The sequence below is a fragment of the Cercospora kikuchii genome (genome assembly GCF_019650295.1).
Source record: "Cercospora kikuchii DNA, contig_00005, whole genome shotgun sequence".
NCBI classification, from domain to species: Eukaryota; Fungi; Ascomycota; class Dothideomycetes; order Mycosphaerellales; family Mycosphaerellaceae; genus Cercospora; species Cercospora kikuchii.
Window position 1 is genome coordinate 252,586 of NW_025408586.1, and position 17,243 is coordinate 269,828.

A 17,243-nucleotide genomic window follows, 5' to 3' on the forward strand; every position below is an offset into this window, starting at 1 on the left:
TGGAAGGCTATCATGTTTTGAACCAGTGTAAACCACTCTGAGATAACCCCTGGATCCTCATTCTTTGCCCTTTGGCTTGATAACCTCCGTGATAGCCTTGTTTCCAAGCCTGGATAACGATTGACAAAGTTATGAGCCCATCTTTGGCCAACCTCTTGTCCATTCCGTGCCTTGGTTATTGAGGACGCCCAGCTTCTGATTACAGCCTGTGTTGGCGAGTAACCACGTGAATCTAGGTCCAGAATCTTCTGATAAACTACCTCCTCTTCTACCGGAGTCAAGGCTCTGTTCGTTGGCGGTGTACCAGTCTTTGGAGCCGTACCATGGAGTCTGCGGTTGACGGTAGAATATTTGACTCCGTAGGCGGCTGCAGCGCGTCGCACGCTTGGAAATCGACCTGACAGGTAATCACGAACAGCATTCTGAATACACTCTTCGTTTGGAGGTGCCATCGCGTAAAATGGTGGAATAATGGACGCGTTTAGTAATGGTGGTGGATACGAGATGGAAGTTGATGCACATGCCTATCTGATTCACATGCTTATCAAACACGTTACTCGCGCTCCGCCACACCCAACATGTGCACCTGACTCCTTCGCTCCGCCTCCGCAGAAGACTGTTCGGCGAGCGGTCGACTCGGAAGGTCCAATGCGGCGGCTCAAGATGCAAACCGGCGCTCCGCAGTACACGATGAAGGCGTCAAGCGGGAGAGTCATGCCTCATGATTGAAACCCCCTCACAGCTTCGTGGAGCACTATCCTTATCAATCGCGACGGAAAGCTGGACTTCCATCTCGAAAGAAAGTGCTACTGATTGCTCGCAAGGATGGCAAGCTTTCAGAACATGCGACACGCGGCCAGATCGGTTTCATTACCAGAATGGCTTCCGCAGACAGCCCGGCACGAAAAGGCACGAGCAACGCCGCCATATCTCCACCCAAGACGAAGCTCTTGGCAATGGAACAATGCAGCATGCGTTACACTCCTAGCAAAGTCCATGATACGCTATGAGTTTGGAAGCCTGTAGCTCGATCACTGGAGGTGGCACGGAAACTAAAGGCCAAGCACATTATCAACCGAGGTATCTCGTTCTCATTCTTGACAGTATTGATATCTTGGCAGCATCGACATATCTGCTCTACGGTTCTGTTTGGAGTTTGACTATCTCCGGAACAGGTATCATATCATTGTACATGATGCCCGCTCCGCTTCTGGACGAGCTACCCAGCGAGGTCTTCGAGGAGATTAACGTACAATTGCAATTATATGACCTCAACATTCTTCGCTTGGTCAGTCGCCGCATCGCGCACTTGGCAACTCAAAAGCACTTCGGCACCTTCTTGAGACACAAATACGTGGAAATTACAAGACCTGCTCTCGAATTCATGGTTGAGCTGACAACGAAGGGCCGCATCGGCTGTTTCGTTGAGCAGCTGACACTAGTTGGAGTGGTCTACAATACTGCTTTACTTGAGCATCAGCTTGCGAAAACAACTCGAACATCGGTCAAACGAATAGATTTAGCACGCCGAATACCTTACATGCCAGAGCAGCCTTGCAGTGAGGCAGAGCTAGCACATGCAGCCGAAGAAATCCAATTGTTGCGAGCGAAACGCGCCGGTTTCGCTTCTTTTCTCGGCGCAGGAGATGCCGTCAAATTACTGACACGCATCTTGCTCAATCTTGCCGCTCGCCCACAGCAGCCTGGCCTGAAACGCATCTCGATAGACGTCGTAGTATATCGCGAACATTCTAAGATACCAGAGGACATGTCCCAAAGGCCAGGCTGGACGTCTGTGTGGCACAAGGCTGCGGAGACATTCCAGACTCTGATGCTTGCGCTTGATGCCGTCAGCATACGCGTCCAGGAGCTCAAGATTTTCTGCAACGATTTCTCTGGGAATTGCAGCCTACAGTGCGTTGAGTTAAGTCGTTGTGATTGGCAAACGAATGGGATCGCTATTGCCTTTGTCAACCTGGAAGCATTGTCGATCAGTGTCTCCGATCGTATACTCAACGAGACGAGATACGATGTCTCGTCAACTGGAGATCTGATTGAACGCCTGGCAGCAGCACCAAGCACAATCAAGCTGCTGCCAAACCTTGAAACTTTGAAAACACAAGCGACTGACGGGGCAAACTTCAGTGGGCTGGGAGCTCTGTTGAACGTCTGCAAAGGCTTGAAACAGCTTGACTTGAGAAGATGCGAGATAAGGCGATCTCGACGCGAGCTTGACAACTACGAAATACTGAGCTTTTTGCAGCATCTCACCCAAGCAGTCCATCTTCCTACTTTGCGAGTACTTGCGCTACGAAATTTGGATGCGAGTGAGCCAGACCTGCTATCTTTCCTGAAGCGCCATGCAATCAAACAACTCACACTGCAAAAATTTGGATTGGCTTCTGGTAGTCAATGGAGTGCGATCTTTGACTATCTTACAAGTAAGGATGCTGGACTGGAGACATTACATCTTGAAGACATCTTCCAGAATCGTTTTCATGTCCAATTCTGTACAGGTCAAAGACACTTTGCGGATAACCACACAACAGGCATACTATGGGGGGCAGCATGTTCACAAACAGCAACACGGCAATATGAAGCCCATAGTGTGGCGCGTTCTGCAACGTCACTCTGAGCCGTTGGAACCATTCGTACTCAATCATAGGGAAAGGCAGCTGAACATGTTTGGCCCTCCATCATCGCAACTCAACTATGGCATACCCTAGAATGCTGTATACTTGGGTGATGATTTGAATGCAAGCATGGACAAGCTCAAGGGACGATCTTGGGGGATCGTATGGCTCCGAACGAGAAACATATCCTGCGGGGACCTCTCAAATTAGCTCGTTGAGCGATATCAGAATCTGCCGGCCGTCAGGCTTACGAGTGTTCTCCTGAGCCCATCCTGTGGGGCAATGTGAAAGAAATATACACAAGATACGTGGAGCACTCTGACGGAACCGCGGCCAATGTACGTTCCGCATGCCTTGCCAACTCTACGCGAAGCCCAGGATGAAGATATGAAGCAGACAACAAACGATATAGACGTGTGTAACACCAACTAATGCCCACGACATTCCTCGCGATATATCAAAGATGTGACATTGAGTCCGGGATGCAGCAAATCCTGAATGATGCAGCTCATCGATGGCTTAGTCGTACAGTCTCGCCAACTCAGCCATCCGCCAGTTTGGAAGGTCGGCTCCGCCACACCGAGCCACCGTGTTTCCAGGAACGTTCAAACTTTGCTCAACAGCGTTTTCGCTCTCATGTGCCATCTTGGTGACGCCGCCAATATCTCACGACGGTTCACATGCAAGCTAGCCCATCGAGCAAGCCACGATCACACGAAGCACGTTGAGCACGAGGCCTTCTATCCTATTGACACGAAGGCCTGCGATAATGATCAAATCTTGGCCCGGGCTAAGACTTGGTGTAGTCGAGCCACTCGAAACAGTAGTCTGTAATTCAGCTGCGATTCATAAAGTGCTCGACAACTTTTATTGCAACCTTTCAACAGCCTCGCTGGATGTCGAAATTATCGTGGCGCTATTTCACAGCTTCTGAGGCTTCAACTGTGGAAATTCGAGTAACAACAGACACTCCACTACATTGTGGCGATTTACTTCAATGATTTTGTCCATCGACCTTGCCCCCTTTAGGTCGGCTCCGCAATCCGCAATGTCTCGTACAGTCTTCGCACCTCTTGCCCCTGAACTTTATCGAGCCGACGCCCATCACTATTATCGCATGCAGTTCTGAGACCACGACCTCGGAAAAAAGGCGGCGGCCGCGATCAACAGCTTCTCGCGACGAAAATGGTCATTCTAATCTTAGTGCATCAACAGAGCGTGATAAGTACATCCTTCGGCTCATCGAATACTCTAATTTGCTCCTCCAAGTCTTTCATTTACTCACAGCTGGGCGAGCAGCCTTGACTGTTTTCTCTCATACTTCATTAAATTCTTCCATACGCGGAAGTTACAGCGTTCATCGACATGGCAGGATCTCTGCTCTGCATTTCTGTTCTGCATGTATTGCTTGCGCAGGGCCTCCCACTTGACACCTTCACCACAGCGTCGCACACGGCAGCATACCGCCTTCCCCAACAGTACGCTGGCAAGAGCTCTATCTGGGATGGCAACGCAAGGAGCACAAACTGCGCCCATGGCACATACACGGGTGGCTCATGCTATCTGCGTGACGAAGATGAGCCTACACCATCGACCCTGTACCAACCCGAGGCCCCAACTCCGGCGTCGTCCTTGACTGCCGCTACATCATACATCAACGGAACTCGAGGCGAAGACTGTACGACTGGTGAAGACTCGACACTTTACAGCACGTATGCACCTGTGGAAACATATTCGAATCCCTTTCAGACGGGGCCAGAAGTTACTCGAACGGTCTATCCACAGCAGAGCAGCGAATCAGCACCATCTCAACCGCAGACAACGTCTTCTGATATTAATTCCAGGAGCGAAGGGCAGTACACCTTCTCTGACATCGATACAACATTCAGTAATGAGATCACATCGACAACATGGGACGCATTTCCCACGAGCATCAGTTCTCGATCAGATGTCAGCTATGTGACAGTAACGTACACGGACAGTCAGTACAATACAGCAGTTACGACTATTACTGCTTCTCGATCGCGCTCGTACGGACCGGCTGTGTCTACACGGACAGACTTGCCAACCTCTACTTTGGACGACGAGGGCCACACGTCCGACGCATATCCGCACCCTACTGGGTATGGGGATAAGTCTTCGCCTTCGTATGATCCTGCCAACAGTAGTACTGGGACATGGTCATTCAGCTTCACAAGTGTAGATATCGACCCGACTCAGACAACGGATCGCACGTCAGAATCAGCCACTCTTTACCCGACTTTAGACGATCATTCAACGAAGTCATACTTTTATGGTCAGCCTCTACCTTCAATGTCATCTTTCCACGACTATAGTGGCAGCACAAGAGATCCATACGCTTCACAATCTCGATTTCAGCAGTTCACCAGGACTCAGCAAAGTGTGTATCCGGACCCGGAAAGTTCGAGCAGCTTCAGTCTGGGGCCTACCATCACGCGACCTGCTACGCCTGACACTACTCTTTCACGATGGACTGTCTACCCAGGGCCCAGTTCTTCCTCCACAATCATCAGAGATCCAATCATCACAGCATCTGAGTTTTCTTATACAACATGGTCGCAACGAACGATCTATCCAGACCCAAGCATCTCGTTCACAGCTTTCCCAGAGCCCAGCACCAGCCAGATTGATATCCTATGGTCAACGCATACGAATTACCCAGGCGCTGATGGATCTAATACCGCAGTCTTCGATCCAACTCACACAAGATCTGGTTTCTTCCTACCTACGCAGTCACAGTACATCATCTACCCAGAGTCTAGCGAATCAGCCACGTTCACTTGATATCCCACGTTCACACAGACTGAGTCATGGTCGCAATACACAGCATATCCCGCACCAAGCAGTTCGAACACACTCATCTGGGACCCCACCGTAAATCAGACGGAGACGTGGTCGCATTACACAGAGTATCCGGTATCAAGCAGCTCTGAAACCGTCTTTCCCTACTCAACTGCTACCCAATCTTATTCATGGATCTATCCTACTGCATACTGGCAGCCAACCTCAGATCGATCCAATTTACCAACGGCGACACCAGTCAGAGATCCCAATTACCAGGACACGACATTCGTGACCGTTACCAGAACAGCCTTTCCAACGATATCTGCGGGTCCCGACTACGGACTTCCATCATATCACCATCACGCAGGAATTGGATGGCCTTTCGGGTTTTGGCACAGGCTGAGTCGCTCATTCAGCAGTGAGCGTAGCCATGACGTTGCATCTTGAGGAAGAGATCGTGACGACGGGCCTGCGGATAATAGGAGTTGGTGATTTTGAAATTATCGCCAAGCCGATGGATCTTTGAGCAGGTGGCGGGCTTTGAGGAGTTACGAGAGATACAGGAGGAGTACGAGAAGCTAGATAATATGTCCGTTTCTTTGTACGGGACTTGTAAATGTACACTAGTCATTTGAAACACAATCTTTTGAATCAGAATGCCATCAATATACCTTTGGTCCCAGGTGCGTCACAATACATACCTCGCTCCGTAATCCGCCGGAATAATCCAGCTCATTGACGACAATTCACAGGATTCTGTCTTTTTGCTCGCCGCTCCTGCCCATTCGCCATTGTCTTGTCACCTCCTCCATCGCATCCACATTTCCTGTCCTCTCATAAGCCTGTTCCATTCTCAGCAGTAGAAGTTCCAGGTCATCATCAGCTTGTTGCTGCTCAGCGGACTTGGTCACATTCTTCGATGCGTTGATTCTTTCTCTAGTCTGAAGTTGTATTATTCGTCAACACCGCGCGTAGCCATTAATCCATGTGTGGGATGTTAGAAAGCGAACTCACCTCCTTATCTATCGTCGTAGGGAAGTACATCAGCGACCGAAATTCTAGCCTTAGACATATATCTGAATATTTGACGACATGACCTGGGTTCTGGCAGGCAGGGTCTGCATAGAGTTGGATGTAGTCGGCTCCTTCATCGTTCGTATCTTCAAGACCAAAGGCACGAAGTGACGAAAACCTCGTCCTACCGGTCGAGAAACATGCTTCGGGCTCCAAGATCTGGTTCGGGAGGAAAAACAAGCTTTCGCAAATGTCGTCGAGCCAGCCTGTGAACGAGATGGCCGAGGATATTGCCCGAGGCAAGTTGATCAGGAGGGCAGCAAGCTGAAATCGAAGGTAGCGCATCATGTGTGTGATGTATAGTTGAACGAAGAAATGCAATCACACTTTGAGTGCAGCAAGTGGCTGAAACTAAGAAGCAAGGAAGCTTAGGCTGCAAGATTCAGCTCCATAGGCAAACACCCCACTTCGCGTGGGGTCCCATTCGGTCGACCATCACTATGGACTGCGATGGTAGCGTGCCAGCTCACAACAATGCAGGTACGTGCATACTTCCTAGTATTCCATCCAGGATTGCATATGGCAACTCCATTAAGCGCCTACGAAGCCTGCCTCTCTGAAGATCCTGACCATTCTTGTGCTTCACAAGCTGTGCCGCAGTATCAAGCATAGGCATGCCCACTGTCGTCAATTGTCAATTAAGCTTCACAAGGTGAGCAATCCTTCGATGTACGATCGATGCCTTCCTTAAGAGAGGATTGCATGCCAACAATGCAGTTGGAGTGTCGATTCCAAAAACAGTCCGGGATGACCCTGTTTAAGGAGGTATGATAACCGCTTTCCGGCGCTTATTATGCGCACTCCAGAGGCACGGTACGCAGGAGTGACACATCTTTCAGTAAATCCGTGTGGAAGTTGCCGTTGGATTACGATGCTGTGTTGTCGCTGATGAGTTGACGATCTGCAGTTGTTACAAGGTGCACCATATAACAAATCCTATTATTGTTTCGAAGCGCCCCGACATATGCGGTCGTCCAAGGCTCCCCAGGTAGTGTGCCGCTCGTCGGTGTACGTTCCGACTGTCGGCAAAGATACTACTCTGACCCCTATCTCGGAACCAGACTTTGCTCCTTATGGGCCTGTACAACTCAGGCGCGATTCAACCATCAGTAGTTGCAAGATGATATTTTCGTAGACCGGTCATACCTACTGAACTGCACAGTGAACTGCGTAGGCACGCTGACGGCAGAACGAGTATCGCAAATATTCAACTAACATCCACTACGTTGCAACATCCGCAGCAGCTACGCCACCGCTCGCGGCACAGCTGCTACGACACTACATGTTGGATCGATACGAGCGGCTCAGCGATGAGCCGGCCACGTCAGTGAAGTTACATCCTGCTATGCGCTTCATCGGCAGCCCAGCATTAGTCCCAGACTGGAGCGTGGTCACCAAGCGGCATGGAGAATCTATTCGAAGCTCACAAGCAGAGCGACTGTGTATATAACGTCGGATGGCTGTGATATTGTTGGAGTTGTTATCATCAAGACTAGTAGTCTCCAATAGCTCTACCTTCTCACCATCAGCCTTCACACAATGCTTTCCAAGTCAATGCCATCCATCATCTTGTTCGGCCTAGGGGCTCAAGCCGTAAGCTTCACAAGCTGGAGCGGTTTGACCTGTCGTGGTCAGCTCCCGGTAAAAGACCAAGCAATGTATCCATATGCCTGCTATTCAGCTGGTCTGGATCCCTCAGCAATCAAAGCAAGCAGTCTAGAGAACAAAGCAAATTCCGATGCCTACACCGAAGTCTACGCCGACGCAGACTGCAAAGAGTACAGAAGCACAATTAAATACAACGACTTCTGCATCAACGCCAATTTTCAAGCTGCGCGACTCTTCATCCCTCCAATAGGTCTCAAAGCTTTCCCAGTCCTCGAGGCAAGGAACTTGACCATGCAAGACCTTCTCCAGGCTCCGTTTGAGGACGTGACAAGTGAAGAGCAAGACATGCTCGACAACGAGTTGGACGCTGCGCTCCTTGAAATCGACGCCAGTATGGATACACGCGGGAAGTCGGATGTCCCTCGACGAACAAAGTCGCGCCCCGGAATGACGCTTCTCCCATCCCGTGCAGTCAACGACCGCATCACTTCCGAAACAGACCCCAACGTCCAAGGCTTCGTGACCGCAGACGATAACTCCCCCGGCGACACGGGAGGTTTCAGATTCGCCAATAACCAGCAGAGGAGTGATTGGGCGTATACCCTCTTCCAAAGACTCTCACGCTATCGTGATAGTAATCCAGGGTCGCAGAGCTACACCGGATCTCAGACCGTAGGAAATCACGATCTCGACGTCGATATTGATTTAAGTTCTAAAACATTTGGAAGTCTCAGGGCTGGGCTGTTGAGGACTTGGGTTGTGATGTTTGCTCGACAGCGAGAGAATCATGCGCATCAGGTATGGGACTTGTACGATAATAATATTTTGCTTGCAACGACCAGTTTCAAGGCTTTTTGTATTGGGGCTTAAGATCGATGGTGGGCGCTGATAGATGGAGTGTGAGCTATGTGGACTTGGTGATTTCTGCTGGGAGCTTCTTTGCTGTGGTATTCGATGATCGACAGAGACTTGGAAAGAAGGAAGAGGAAGTATTGCAATTGATGATTTTTTTGATTTTTACTCCAACTTGAAGGCACTTTTGTGCAAGTGTAGTATGTTGCATTTCCTGGTCCGCAGAGTTGTTACAAAACCACCCTAAACGGCAATGTCTCCTTCGCCCGTCAAATTCTCGAACCACGACCTATCCTTCTCATTCTCCCAAAACCTACTGAACAAGCAGAAAAGAAGCGTAAAAGAGAGAAGCAGGCTTCGTCGGCTGAGAGTTGGTAAACTCCCGTTGAAGTGTCTTGAATCTTTTTCACTAAAGGGAGAAGTCAATAATGTTGTTCTAAGAGCCAAAAGTCTCTACAACGATTAGAAAGTAGAAGGACCGAACGATCGTTGCAAAGCGGAAACCGTGATTAATGAATTCATAGAGACAGTAGCAGTATAGCCTTACAACATTCGTTGCGACTTAAAACAAAAAAAAATCCCATTTCACGACACGTACATCATCCAAATTACCTACCAAAACAGCGAAAAAAAAGATAAGCATGATGCTCGACGACACTTTTCAACAGTCAGACAGCGCACACTGAATTGGTGGTGTAGCAGGACATACCCTGTGTGATTCGAACACTAATATTCAATCAGAATTGATTCAACACCATCAAGTTTCGGCGCAACGTACCACGCTCCCGAAGGAACTGGCTAGACAGTTGAATACGACTGAGTCGTATAGTTCCAATAGCAGGCCAGCGCCTATTGCAAAGTCAGATTGAATGAGACATCACATTTTTATGGCGAGAAATGCTTACGTTAACCACTCCGCCGTGGGGGAAGTTAGCAATTGAACAAGAAGCGAGAGGTAAGATTGAATCGTACCAAAGTGCCAATGTGGAGTTGATTAGTCAGCAGGATTCAAGAAACGTATATGATCTGTAACATGAAGGGAGGGGCAGGAAGTTGTAGGGCAAGAAGTCGCCATCAAATCGACTGGAAGCCTGGTCAAATTTGCTCACCAGAAACTCCTTTTTCCTGCCAGTACTGCGGATTGCAGCTGTCGTGCTTACAGCATTGCACATTGAGCAAGTGAAGGCCGCACAATGCCAAAATTCTCCAACCTCATTCCAAACAGTATATACTCTGTCTGCACTCTCACTACCGCTACGCTCCCCGACACATCCTGTTCCCTCCCACTTCCCCTCCCTATGGCGAAAGAAGAACAGAAGAAAAAAGCTGGTATCATGCATAAAGCAAAACGCAACCTCGCTCACTTGAACGAAGACATTCGCTTCCATTCCTTTCTTCACTGCCGCAGCATCCAAACGGTAAAACAGAAATCCCAAGAAAGACCTTCGCTCGCATGCATCGCTCCGTGTACGCCATGTGTTCTGATCCTCCAATGCTAATCCCACCACTCGCATGCTAGTCGTCTCCGGTCGTCGTAGGATTAAGTCGAAATGTGTGAGAAGAAGTACGAAAGGAGTGATTATGAAGAATGTTGAAGATCGGTCGCCTCGGGTTCGTGAGCGCCATCGCGGTTCGTGCTCTCAGATTCAGGTGGGTCGCCCGTATGCTGAATATTCGCCTCGCTTCCGTGCTGAGAAGCGGATGACACATGTGTGTGCATGGCTGCCGCTCCCTGAGACGATGGAATGCGGCTGCGAGGTAGCGCAGAGTACTGAGTGCCCTGCTCGACAGCATCGTTATGGCCATTCTATTGTCCACGTCCGATGTTTTGGCGAGCCTGCGAAATTGTCAGTTGTTGTTCTCCCACCTATGCGCCGAAAAAAATGGGTTGCCACATACCTTCATCATCTCAATCCGCGCCTTGAGATTTTGGGTCACCTCAGCAGCTCTCCGCCAGCTCTCCACGCCGTCACCACCCCCTTGACTGCCCCTCAAAGTGCTAGCGCCATCGCCATTCGGAGTGGCTCGACCACTTGATCCACCTGACAGGGCTCTCGAGCTTGGTCGTTCGATACCTGCACCGGCACCACCTCTTAGCTTATCATCCGAAAAAGTCCTCGGACGGTTCTCCTTACCTTCACCGTTCGAATAACCATTAGAAGCGTCGAGATTACCATACGCGCGCGAGCTCGGAACGCCATAGGTTCTCTGTGTGCCGTAGCTGGGCCGTGGCTGGGGTGGAGGCGAAGCGGGGCCGCTGCCATAGCCATCGACAGGACTGTCGCGACCAGCAGGCGATCGACCCAGTCTGGCAATTTCGCGCTTCAGCCTGTCGATCTCGCGCGAAAGACTGTTGGCGCGATCCTCTGCGGATTCGGCGTCCGACCGAGCTCGTACCAGCTGAGTCTCCTTAGCTTTGATTTGCAATACATCTCGCGTGTGATCTTCAATGAGCTGTGCGTTCTGGACCTGTAGCTCCGAAACTTGTGAAGAGAGCCTCAGCTTCTCGTTGCGGAGCGTCGATGCCTGTTCTCGCACAAGGTCGATTTCTGCCCGAAGATCTGTCAACTCTTGCCGCTCTATCTGGCTCAGTGCTGACGATGTTGATTCTGGTTGTCGTTGTGCTGGCGGTGAGGCTGGCGCAGCAGCTGGCTTGGCTAATGATCTACCTGCAAGACCACGACCAGCACCAGCGCGGGGAGTTGTAGGCACCTGTGGAGGCTCGTCCAGGATAACGCCCTGGCGCTTCGGTGAGGCTGCGCCAGCAGCAGGTGCTTTGCCATACCCGGAGCTCGGTGGTTTGAGCCCTCCCGGAGGTCTGAGTCCACCCGGCGGCTTGACGCCAGGTCGTGTAGTGGGGCGTGGTTGCAAAGGTGCGTCTTCGGTAAGAGGTGGACTAACCGCCTTCGGAGGCGCAGGCTTCTTGACACCACCTGCTGCAGGTCTTCTTGTCCCAAGCGCTGGCTTCTTGCCCGCTGGGGCTGCTGCTGCTGCTTTGGGTGCTGGCGCGGCCTTTGGCTTCCATTTTGCTCGGACCTCTGCAGCATCGCGCATTTCCGTGATCTTTGTCTTGCGGATATCGTCCAAGCCCTCCAGGTGTGCGAGCATGTTGCGATCGCCCATGATCTTCCACAGAATCCCAAGCACTTCAGCGCCAGCATCTCGCAGCGGTGCCGCGCTTTCTGTCAAAAGTTTCTTGCATCCTTCCGCAACTTCTTTCGTCTGCTCCGGTGTTGGTGCATCCCGAGTCGTCTTCAACGCGCGTGCGAGGAATTTGGCGGTGTTCTCTTTGATCTGCGGGTTCTTGTTCTTCAGTGCTTCCAGAATGTCACTTTGGACATCACCAAGGCTGGTGGCGGCAAACACGGCGTCGCAGGCTGCTCCAATCGCGTCGGTGACTGTCGGCTTCTTCTCCTTCAACCGCTCGAGCATCGATGCGAGTATTTGACTTCGGTATTTGCCAAATGACTTCTTTAGACCTTTGGCGAGGGCCTCGACCACGTTTGCCGCGACTGTGACTACTGCAATGTTGGCATCTTTCATGCTTTTCGCGCACCCTCGGATAAGATCGTCGAAAGAGCCTTCCTGGATTGCTGGAACGTTCACCACCGCAAATACTTCGTCCATGACCTCTTTGCGGTCCTTCCACTTGGTGCTGCCTATTCGCTCGTTGAAATCTGCTGGAATCTTCTTCAAAACGTCCACAGCCTCATACTCGGGCTCCAAATCGATTGCATCCTCATCCTCGCCTTCATCTTCTTCGCCACCTGCAGCTGCAGCCGCCTCTGCTTGTCGCTCTTTCGCAGCCTGCTGTGATCGAAGTAGACGTTCCTGCTGTGGTGCTGGCTCTGCTTGTACTGGCTCGAACAGCTTATCCAGATCCTTCTGCTGCACCTCTTTCAGCTCGCCCCAAAAGAGCGGCTTCATGGCCTCGCGCAGCCATCGGTACAACTCAACCGTGAGAGCTTGGGCCTCCGCGCGCACATCCTTGTTCGCATGCCCGTACATCTTAGGCATCAGCTTGAGAACAGGCTTCGGCTCGACGACCTTGCAACCGTATGCATGGTAGATCTCCTTGAGCGCGGATAGTGCTGCAACAATCATCTTCGGCGTCTTGTGTGACAGGAAGGGTAGCAGCTCTTCCACGACCGGATCTGGCTTGTCCAACTCGATCAGGAGCAAGATCGCTTCCAGCGCTGCCGCTTTCGCTGCCGGTCTTCCCGTAAGCCCCTTCTCCACTGCAGGCGCAATTGTCTGATTCCTCGTCTTGCGCGCGCCATCTGCGCCCGCTGCATTCAGAAATTCATTGTATGCCACCAGCGCCTCCTGCTGTGCTGCAGCATTCGCGTCGCCCACTGCGCCCTTCCATATCCCGCTGTCGAAGGTGAAGTCCTTGACGATGGCGTCCGTCGGCTGCGCTGTCTTGAACTCCTTCGCGGCAATTTCGTAGCCGCCCTTTCGAGCCTTCCAATTCTTGTGCTGGAACTGCTCAATCAGCGGCAGCTGTGAGAAATCCTCCTGGTCACCCATGCTGGGCTGAAGGTGGGCGGATTAAATTATGTTGTGTTCCGTATGCGCCGGTGTGGTGGAAGTCGCTGGTGGTGCATGTGGGGGTGACTCGTCTTTTGGCTGCGGTGCGAATTGCTGCCTGACCAAGGGGAGGGATGTCGCTGAGTCGCAGAGTCCGTTCCGAGGTCGTTCCGGGGACGTGGTATCGTGAGCGACTCCTTGCGACAGAGTCATGCACAACGCGTGGTATAGGAGGAGGTGCCGCTGGGCTGTGACTTTCTCGGAGCTTGTTTACCTCGTATTGACGACAGTTGCCCTGGCACATGATTTAGCGCCGAAAAGGCTTGGCACGAGCCAAACACAGCAGAGCCGCATTGACAACTTCCCCGCCAACAACCCCAAACTCACCAACGCGATGGCTGGATCTAGAGATCGCTCCTTTTTGCCCGTCATACATGCAACAGATGAGTTCGTGGTCTCTCGCAGTGTCATTTGATATGCATCACTCACCAGGAGCACAGCTTCCCGTATGGACCGGCTGCTGATCAGTACTACGGGTTGTATCTGCCCAATGACGATCGGCCTCATGGGTACCTCTTATCAGAGGTAGTGCAAAAGATGCCATGGACTGCTAGATTCCATGTCCAGCACGAGCATCCGCGTCGTGTCACCGTCCTGGACTCTTCAAACGGTGCGAACACAGCAGAAGCCGTCAATACTGCTTTCCAGGAAGTCATCACACCAGCTATTGACCAAAGACTATTCCACGTGTTCAATGGTCAGCACAGTGAGCCCTTTGCGATCGCAGGCGCCAGGTATGACGGGCAGGTCAAGATCGAACGCTTCGCCACGCCACTATTTGGCATCACCACTCGTGGCGCACACATGATTGCCTACACAAGCACAGACAGTGGCATGAAGCTCTGGATCTCTAGAAGAGCCAAGCACCTGTACATCTGTCCAGACATGCTAGACTCGACAGTGGCAGGTGGCGTGAAATCAGGTGTATCACCGTTTCAGACCATCATCGAGGAGTCAGACGAAGAAGCTTCGCTGCCAGCAGACCTGATCCAAAAATTAGCCAAATGCCGTGGCGTTGTCTCTCACATGAGCACGACCGGAAGTCTCTTTCCTGGAGAAAAAGGTCTAGTATGCCCTGACTACGTCTACGTGTATGACATTGAACTGCCAGCAGACGTGATCCCAAGGCCGCACGACGACGAAGTCAGCGCGTTCTACTTGATGGACATCAACGAGGCGCAGGAGGCTCTGCTAAGGGGCGACTTCAAGCCTGATGCTGGCGCAGTCGTAGTCGAATTTCTGATCAGACATGGTATAATCACTCCGGAGAATGAGCCCAATTTCGTGGAGATCAATATGCGGCTTCACCGTCGGCTGCCGTTCAGGACTGGATAAGCTGCGTCGCAGATCGCTAAACGACCACGCCATTCCGGCACCTGCACAATCCGTGTATCCAGATCTGTTGTCATGGGTACCTCTCTGGGTAGGCAAAGTGAACCTTTCGGGCTCTCAGGTCAGGCAGTCGTGCCGTGGCTCAGTACCATACAACGCAACATGGAGGATAACGAGCCCGTCATTCGCATACGTTTCCTGCGTCTCATGAGCTAGGTCTTGAGCGCAACCATGACACGACGCGACTTCATGAATACGCTATACGTTTGTTTGCGGCAGTTCACCCAGATGTTAGCACCATGCGATCAAAGAGCCGGCACAGAACGCGCGAACCAAACGAGCTGCCCGTGTGCAATGCCATCATCGGCCTTTCACGTGGTGCAGGTTACAGATTCTCGACCACGAGCTCGTCTGCGATGTAACAACCGAAGTCTCGGACAAACGAGCTCCACATTTCCAAGGCTTCGGAAGCACTTCCACACTCGGACTCGGCTTCTCGCTTGAGGTCTTCGACCAAGCCACACACGTTCAAGGATACAAATTCTACGGATAACGACTGCGAAACGCGCGAATCACGTCCTGAGCAGCCCTGATTGCATTGTTGCGACCCTCATTGCACTACCGAATGAGGCAGTTCCCTCGCTCCTTCCCGTTTCCCGAGCTCCACTTCTTCACGATATGGCCAGTCGCTCTCATGCAGTGGTCCACCTGCCAAAGCGAGATGAAGACACAGTGGAGCATGAGTTTCGTCTTGACAGCGAGAGCGCCTGATGCAACAATATACTCGCTACTGTAGGCCGCACAATGGAAAACATGGCTGGGTCTGTCCGGGCAAGGCTTTCGAGCGCAAGATGCATAAGAATGCTTGGTTCGACCAGCAGCCACTTGATTCCGAAGCAACCACACCTTCCTTAGACTTCTCTACATTCATTAAAAATGCTTTCGTTGCCCATTCTCGCTCTGGCGCTGGCCGCCAGCCCTCTATCCTTGGCGCAATCTGTCGTCGGCGAAGCACCTGGTTTCGCGGCAGGTACCACTGGTGGAGCTGCAGGCAAGACCGTCACGCCTACATCAACTGACGAGCTGGTCGACTATCTGACCTCGAAGGATGCGCTCACCATTGTCCTTACCAAGACCTTTGACTTTACCGGAACGGAGGGAACCAAGACTGAGACGGGTTGTGCTCCTTGGGGAACCGGCGCTGGTTGCCAGCTTGCAATCAATGCCAATGACTGGTGCGGAGACTACCAGAGCGGTGCAGGCGCGGTCAAGGTGACTTACGATGTCGCTGGTACATCGGCCATTAAGGTCGGAAGCAATAAAAGCATCATCGGCTCAGGCTCCTCCGGTGTGATCAAGGGCAAAGGTCTTTCGCTCTCCGGCGGCGCCGAGAATGTCATCATCCAAAACATCCAAATCACTGAGCTCAACCCCAAGTATGTGTGGGGTGGAGATGCCATCACTCTCAACGGCTGCTCAAACGTCTGGATCGATCACGTCACAGTAAGTTTTCCTTCATTTCTTCCAGTCACTACAAAGCGATCTAACTCGTCGTGTAGATCAACAACATCGGACGCATGATGCTGGTTGCCGGCTACGAAACCAACACCGGCATCGCCATCACCAACAACAACTTCGATGGCCAGACCAAATATTCCGCCAGCTGCAACGGCGAACACTACTGGGGACTCTTCCTCACCGGGGAGAACGATCAAATCACCCTCAAGGGCAACCACATTCACCACACCTCCGGTCGCTCGCCAAAGGTCGACAAGAACACTCTTCTCCACGCCGTCAACAACTACTGGTCCGATAACTCCGGCCACGCGTTCGAAGGTTCTTCCAGCTATGTCTTGGTCGAGGGAAGTGTCTTCGACAACGTCAAGGCTGCCGAGCAGGACTTTGCAGGAAAGCTGTTCGCTGCGAATGACAAGAGCGCGGCAAGCAAGTGCAGTAGCGGGCTGAAGAGAACTTGCGCTGTGAACTCTTTCTCGGAGTCTGGCGAATTGGCTGGTAGCGACTCGGGCGTTCTGAGCAAGTTCTCGGGCTTGACTATCGCGAAGGCGGATGCGGATGTGCAGGCTGTGCCGGATAATGCTGGTGTTGGAAAGTTGAGTGGTGGGAGTACGAAGAATGCGACGAAGGTGAGGAGGTCGATTTTGGAGAGGAGAGCGTGGTTGTAGATTTTGTGAGCTGGTCTCGTAGTAGGGGGCAGGTGCTTGCCGCTCTCGGGCTTCACTTGGGGAAGTCGCGCTAGTGGGATAAGGGTTCGTGCGTCGAGCGCGTCGTGGCTGTTGTTGCCTGAACGTAGATGAGGCAATCGCAACTTCGCATTTCCCACGACTTCGA

The 17,243-nt window shown here is 51.8% G+C and overlaps 6 protein-coding genes across 6 annotated transcripts; 5 read left to right on the top strand and 1 right to left on the bottom strand.

The window, feature by feature from the left end:
- Positions 1-1,195: 1,195 nt before the first annotated feature.
- CKM354_000789200 (uncharacterized protein) lies at positions 1,196-2,635 on the top strand (the record flags this gene model as incomplete). The annotated part of the gene is made up of 1 exon (XM_044803253.1): positions 1,196-2,635. One exon carries the CDS (start codon positions 1,196-1,198, stop codon positions 2,633-2,635), a length of 1,440 nt encoding a protein of 479 aa, XP_044659188.1.
- A 1,363-nt stretch (positions 2,636-3,998) lies between these two features.
- CKM354_000789300 (uncharacterized protein) lies at positions 3,999-5,438 on the top strand (the record flags this gene model as incomplete). The annotated part of the gene is made up of 1 exon (XM_044803254.1): positions 3,999-5,438. The coding sequence occupies one exon, from the start codon at positions 3,999-4,001 to the stop codon at positions 5,436-5,438; it is 1,440 nt and encodes a 479-aa protein (XP_044659189.1).
- Positions 5,439-8,051: 2,613 nt separating this feature from the next.
- Positions 8,052-8,990, top strand: CKM354_000789400 (uncharacterized protein; the record flags this gene model as incomplete). The annotated part of the gene is made up of 1 exon (XM_044803255.1): positions 8,052-8,990. One exon carries the CDS (start codon positions 8,052-8,054, stop codon positions 8,988-8,990), a length of 939 nt encoding a protein of 312 aa, XP_044659190.1.
- A 1,789-nt stretch (positions 8,991-10,779) lies between these two features.
- Positions 10,780-13,502, bottom strand: CKM354_000789500 (uncharacterized protein; the record flags this gene model as incomplete). Its single annotated transcript, XM_044803256.1, has 2 exons — positions 10,780-10,809; positions 10,872-13,502. The coding sequence occupies 2 exons, from the start codon at positions 13,500-13,502 to the stop codon at positions 10,780-10,782; spliced, it is 2,661 nt and encodes an 886-aa protein (XP_044659191.1).
- Positions 13,503-13,896: 394 nt separating this feature from the next.
- CKM354_000789600 (uncharacterized protein) lies at positions 13,897-14,897 on the top strand (the record flags this gene model as incomplete). Its single annotated transcript, XM_044803257.1, has 2 exons — positions 13,897-13,949; positions 14,003-14,897. The coding sequence occupies 2 exons, from the start codon at positions 13,897-13,899 to the stop codon at positions 14,895-14,897; spliced, it is 948 nt and encodes a 315-aa protein (XP_044659192.1).
- Positions 14,898-15,830: 933 nt separating this feature from the next.
- On the top strand, positions 15,831-17,077 carry CKM354_000789700 (uncharacterized protein; the record flags this gene model as incomplete). Its single annotated transcript, XM_044803258.1, has 2 exons — positions 15,831-16,397; positions 16,454-17,077. The coding sequence occupies 2 exons, from the start codon at positions 15,831-15,833 to the stop codon at positions 17,075-17,077; spliced, it is 1,191 nt and encodes a 396-aa protein (XP_044659193.1).
- Positions 17,078-17,243: the final 166 nt, after the last annotated feature.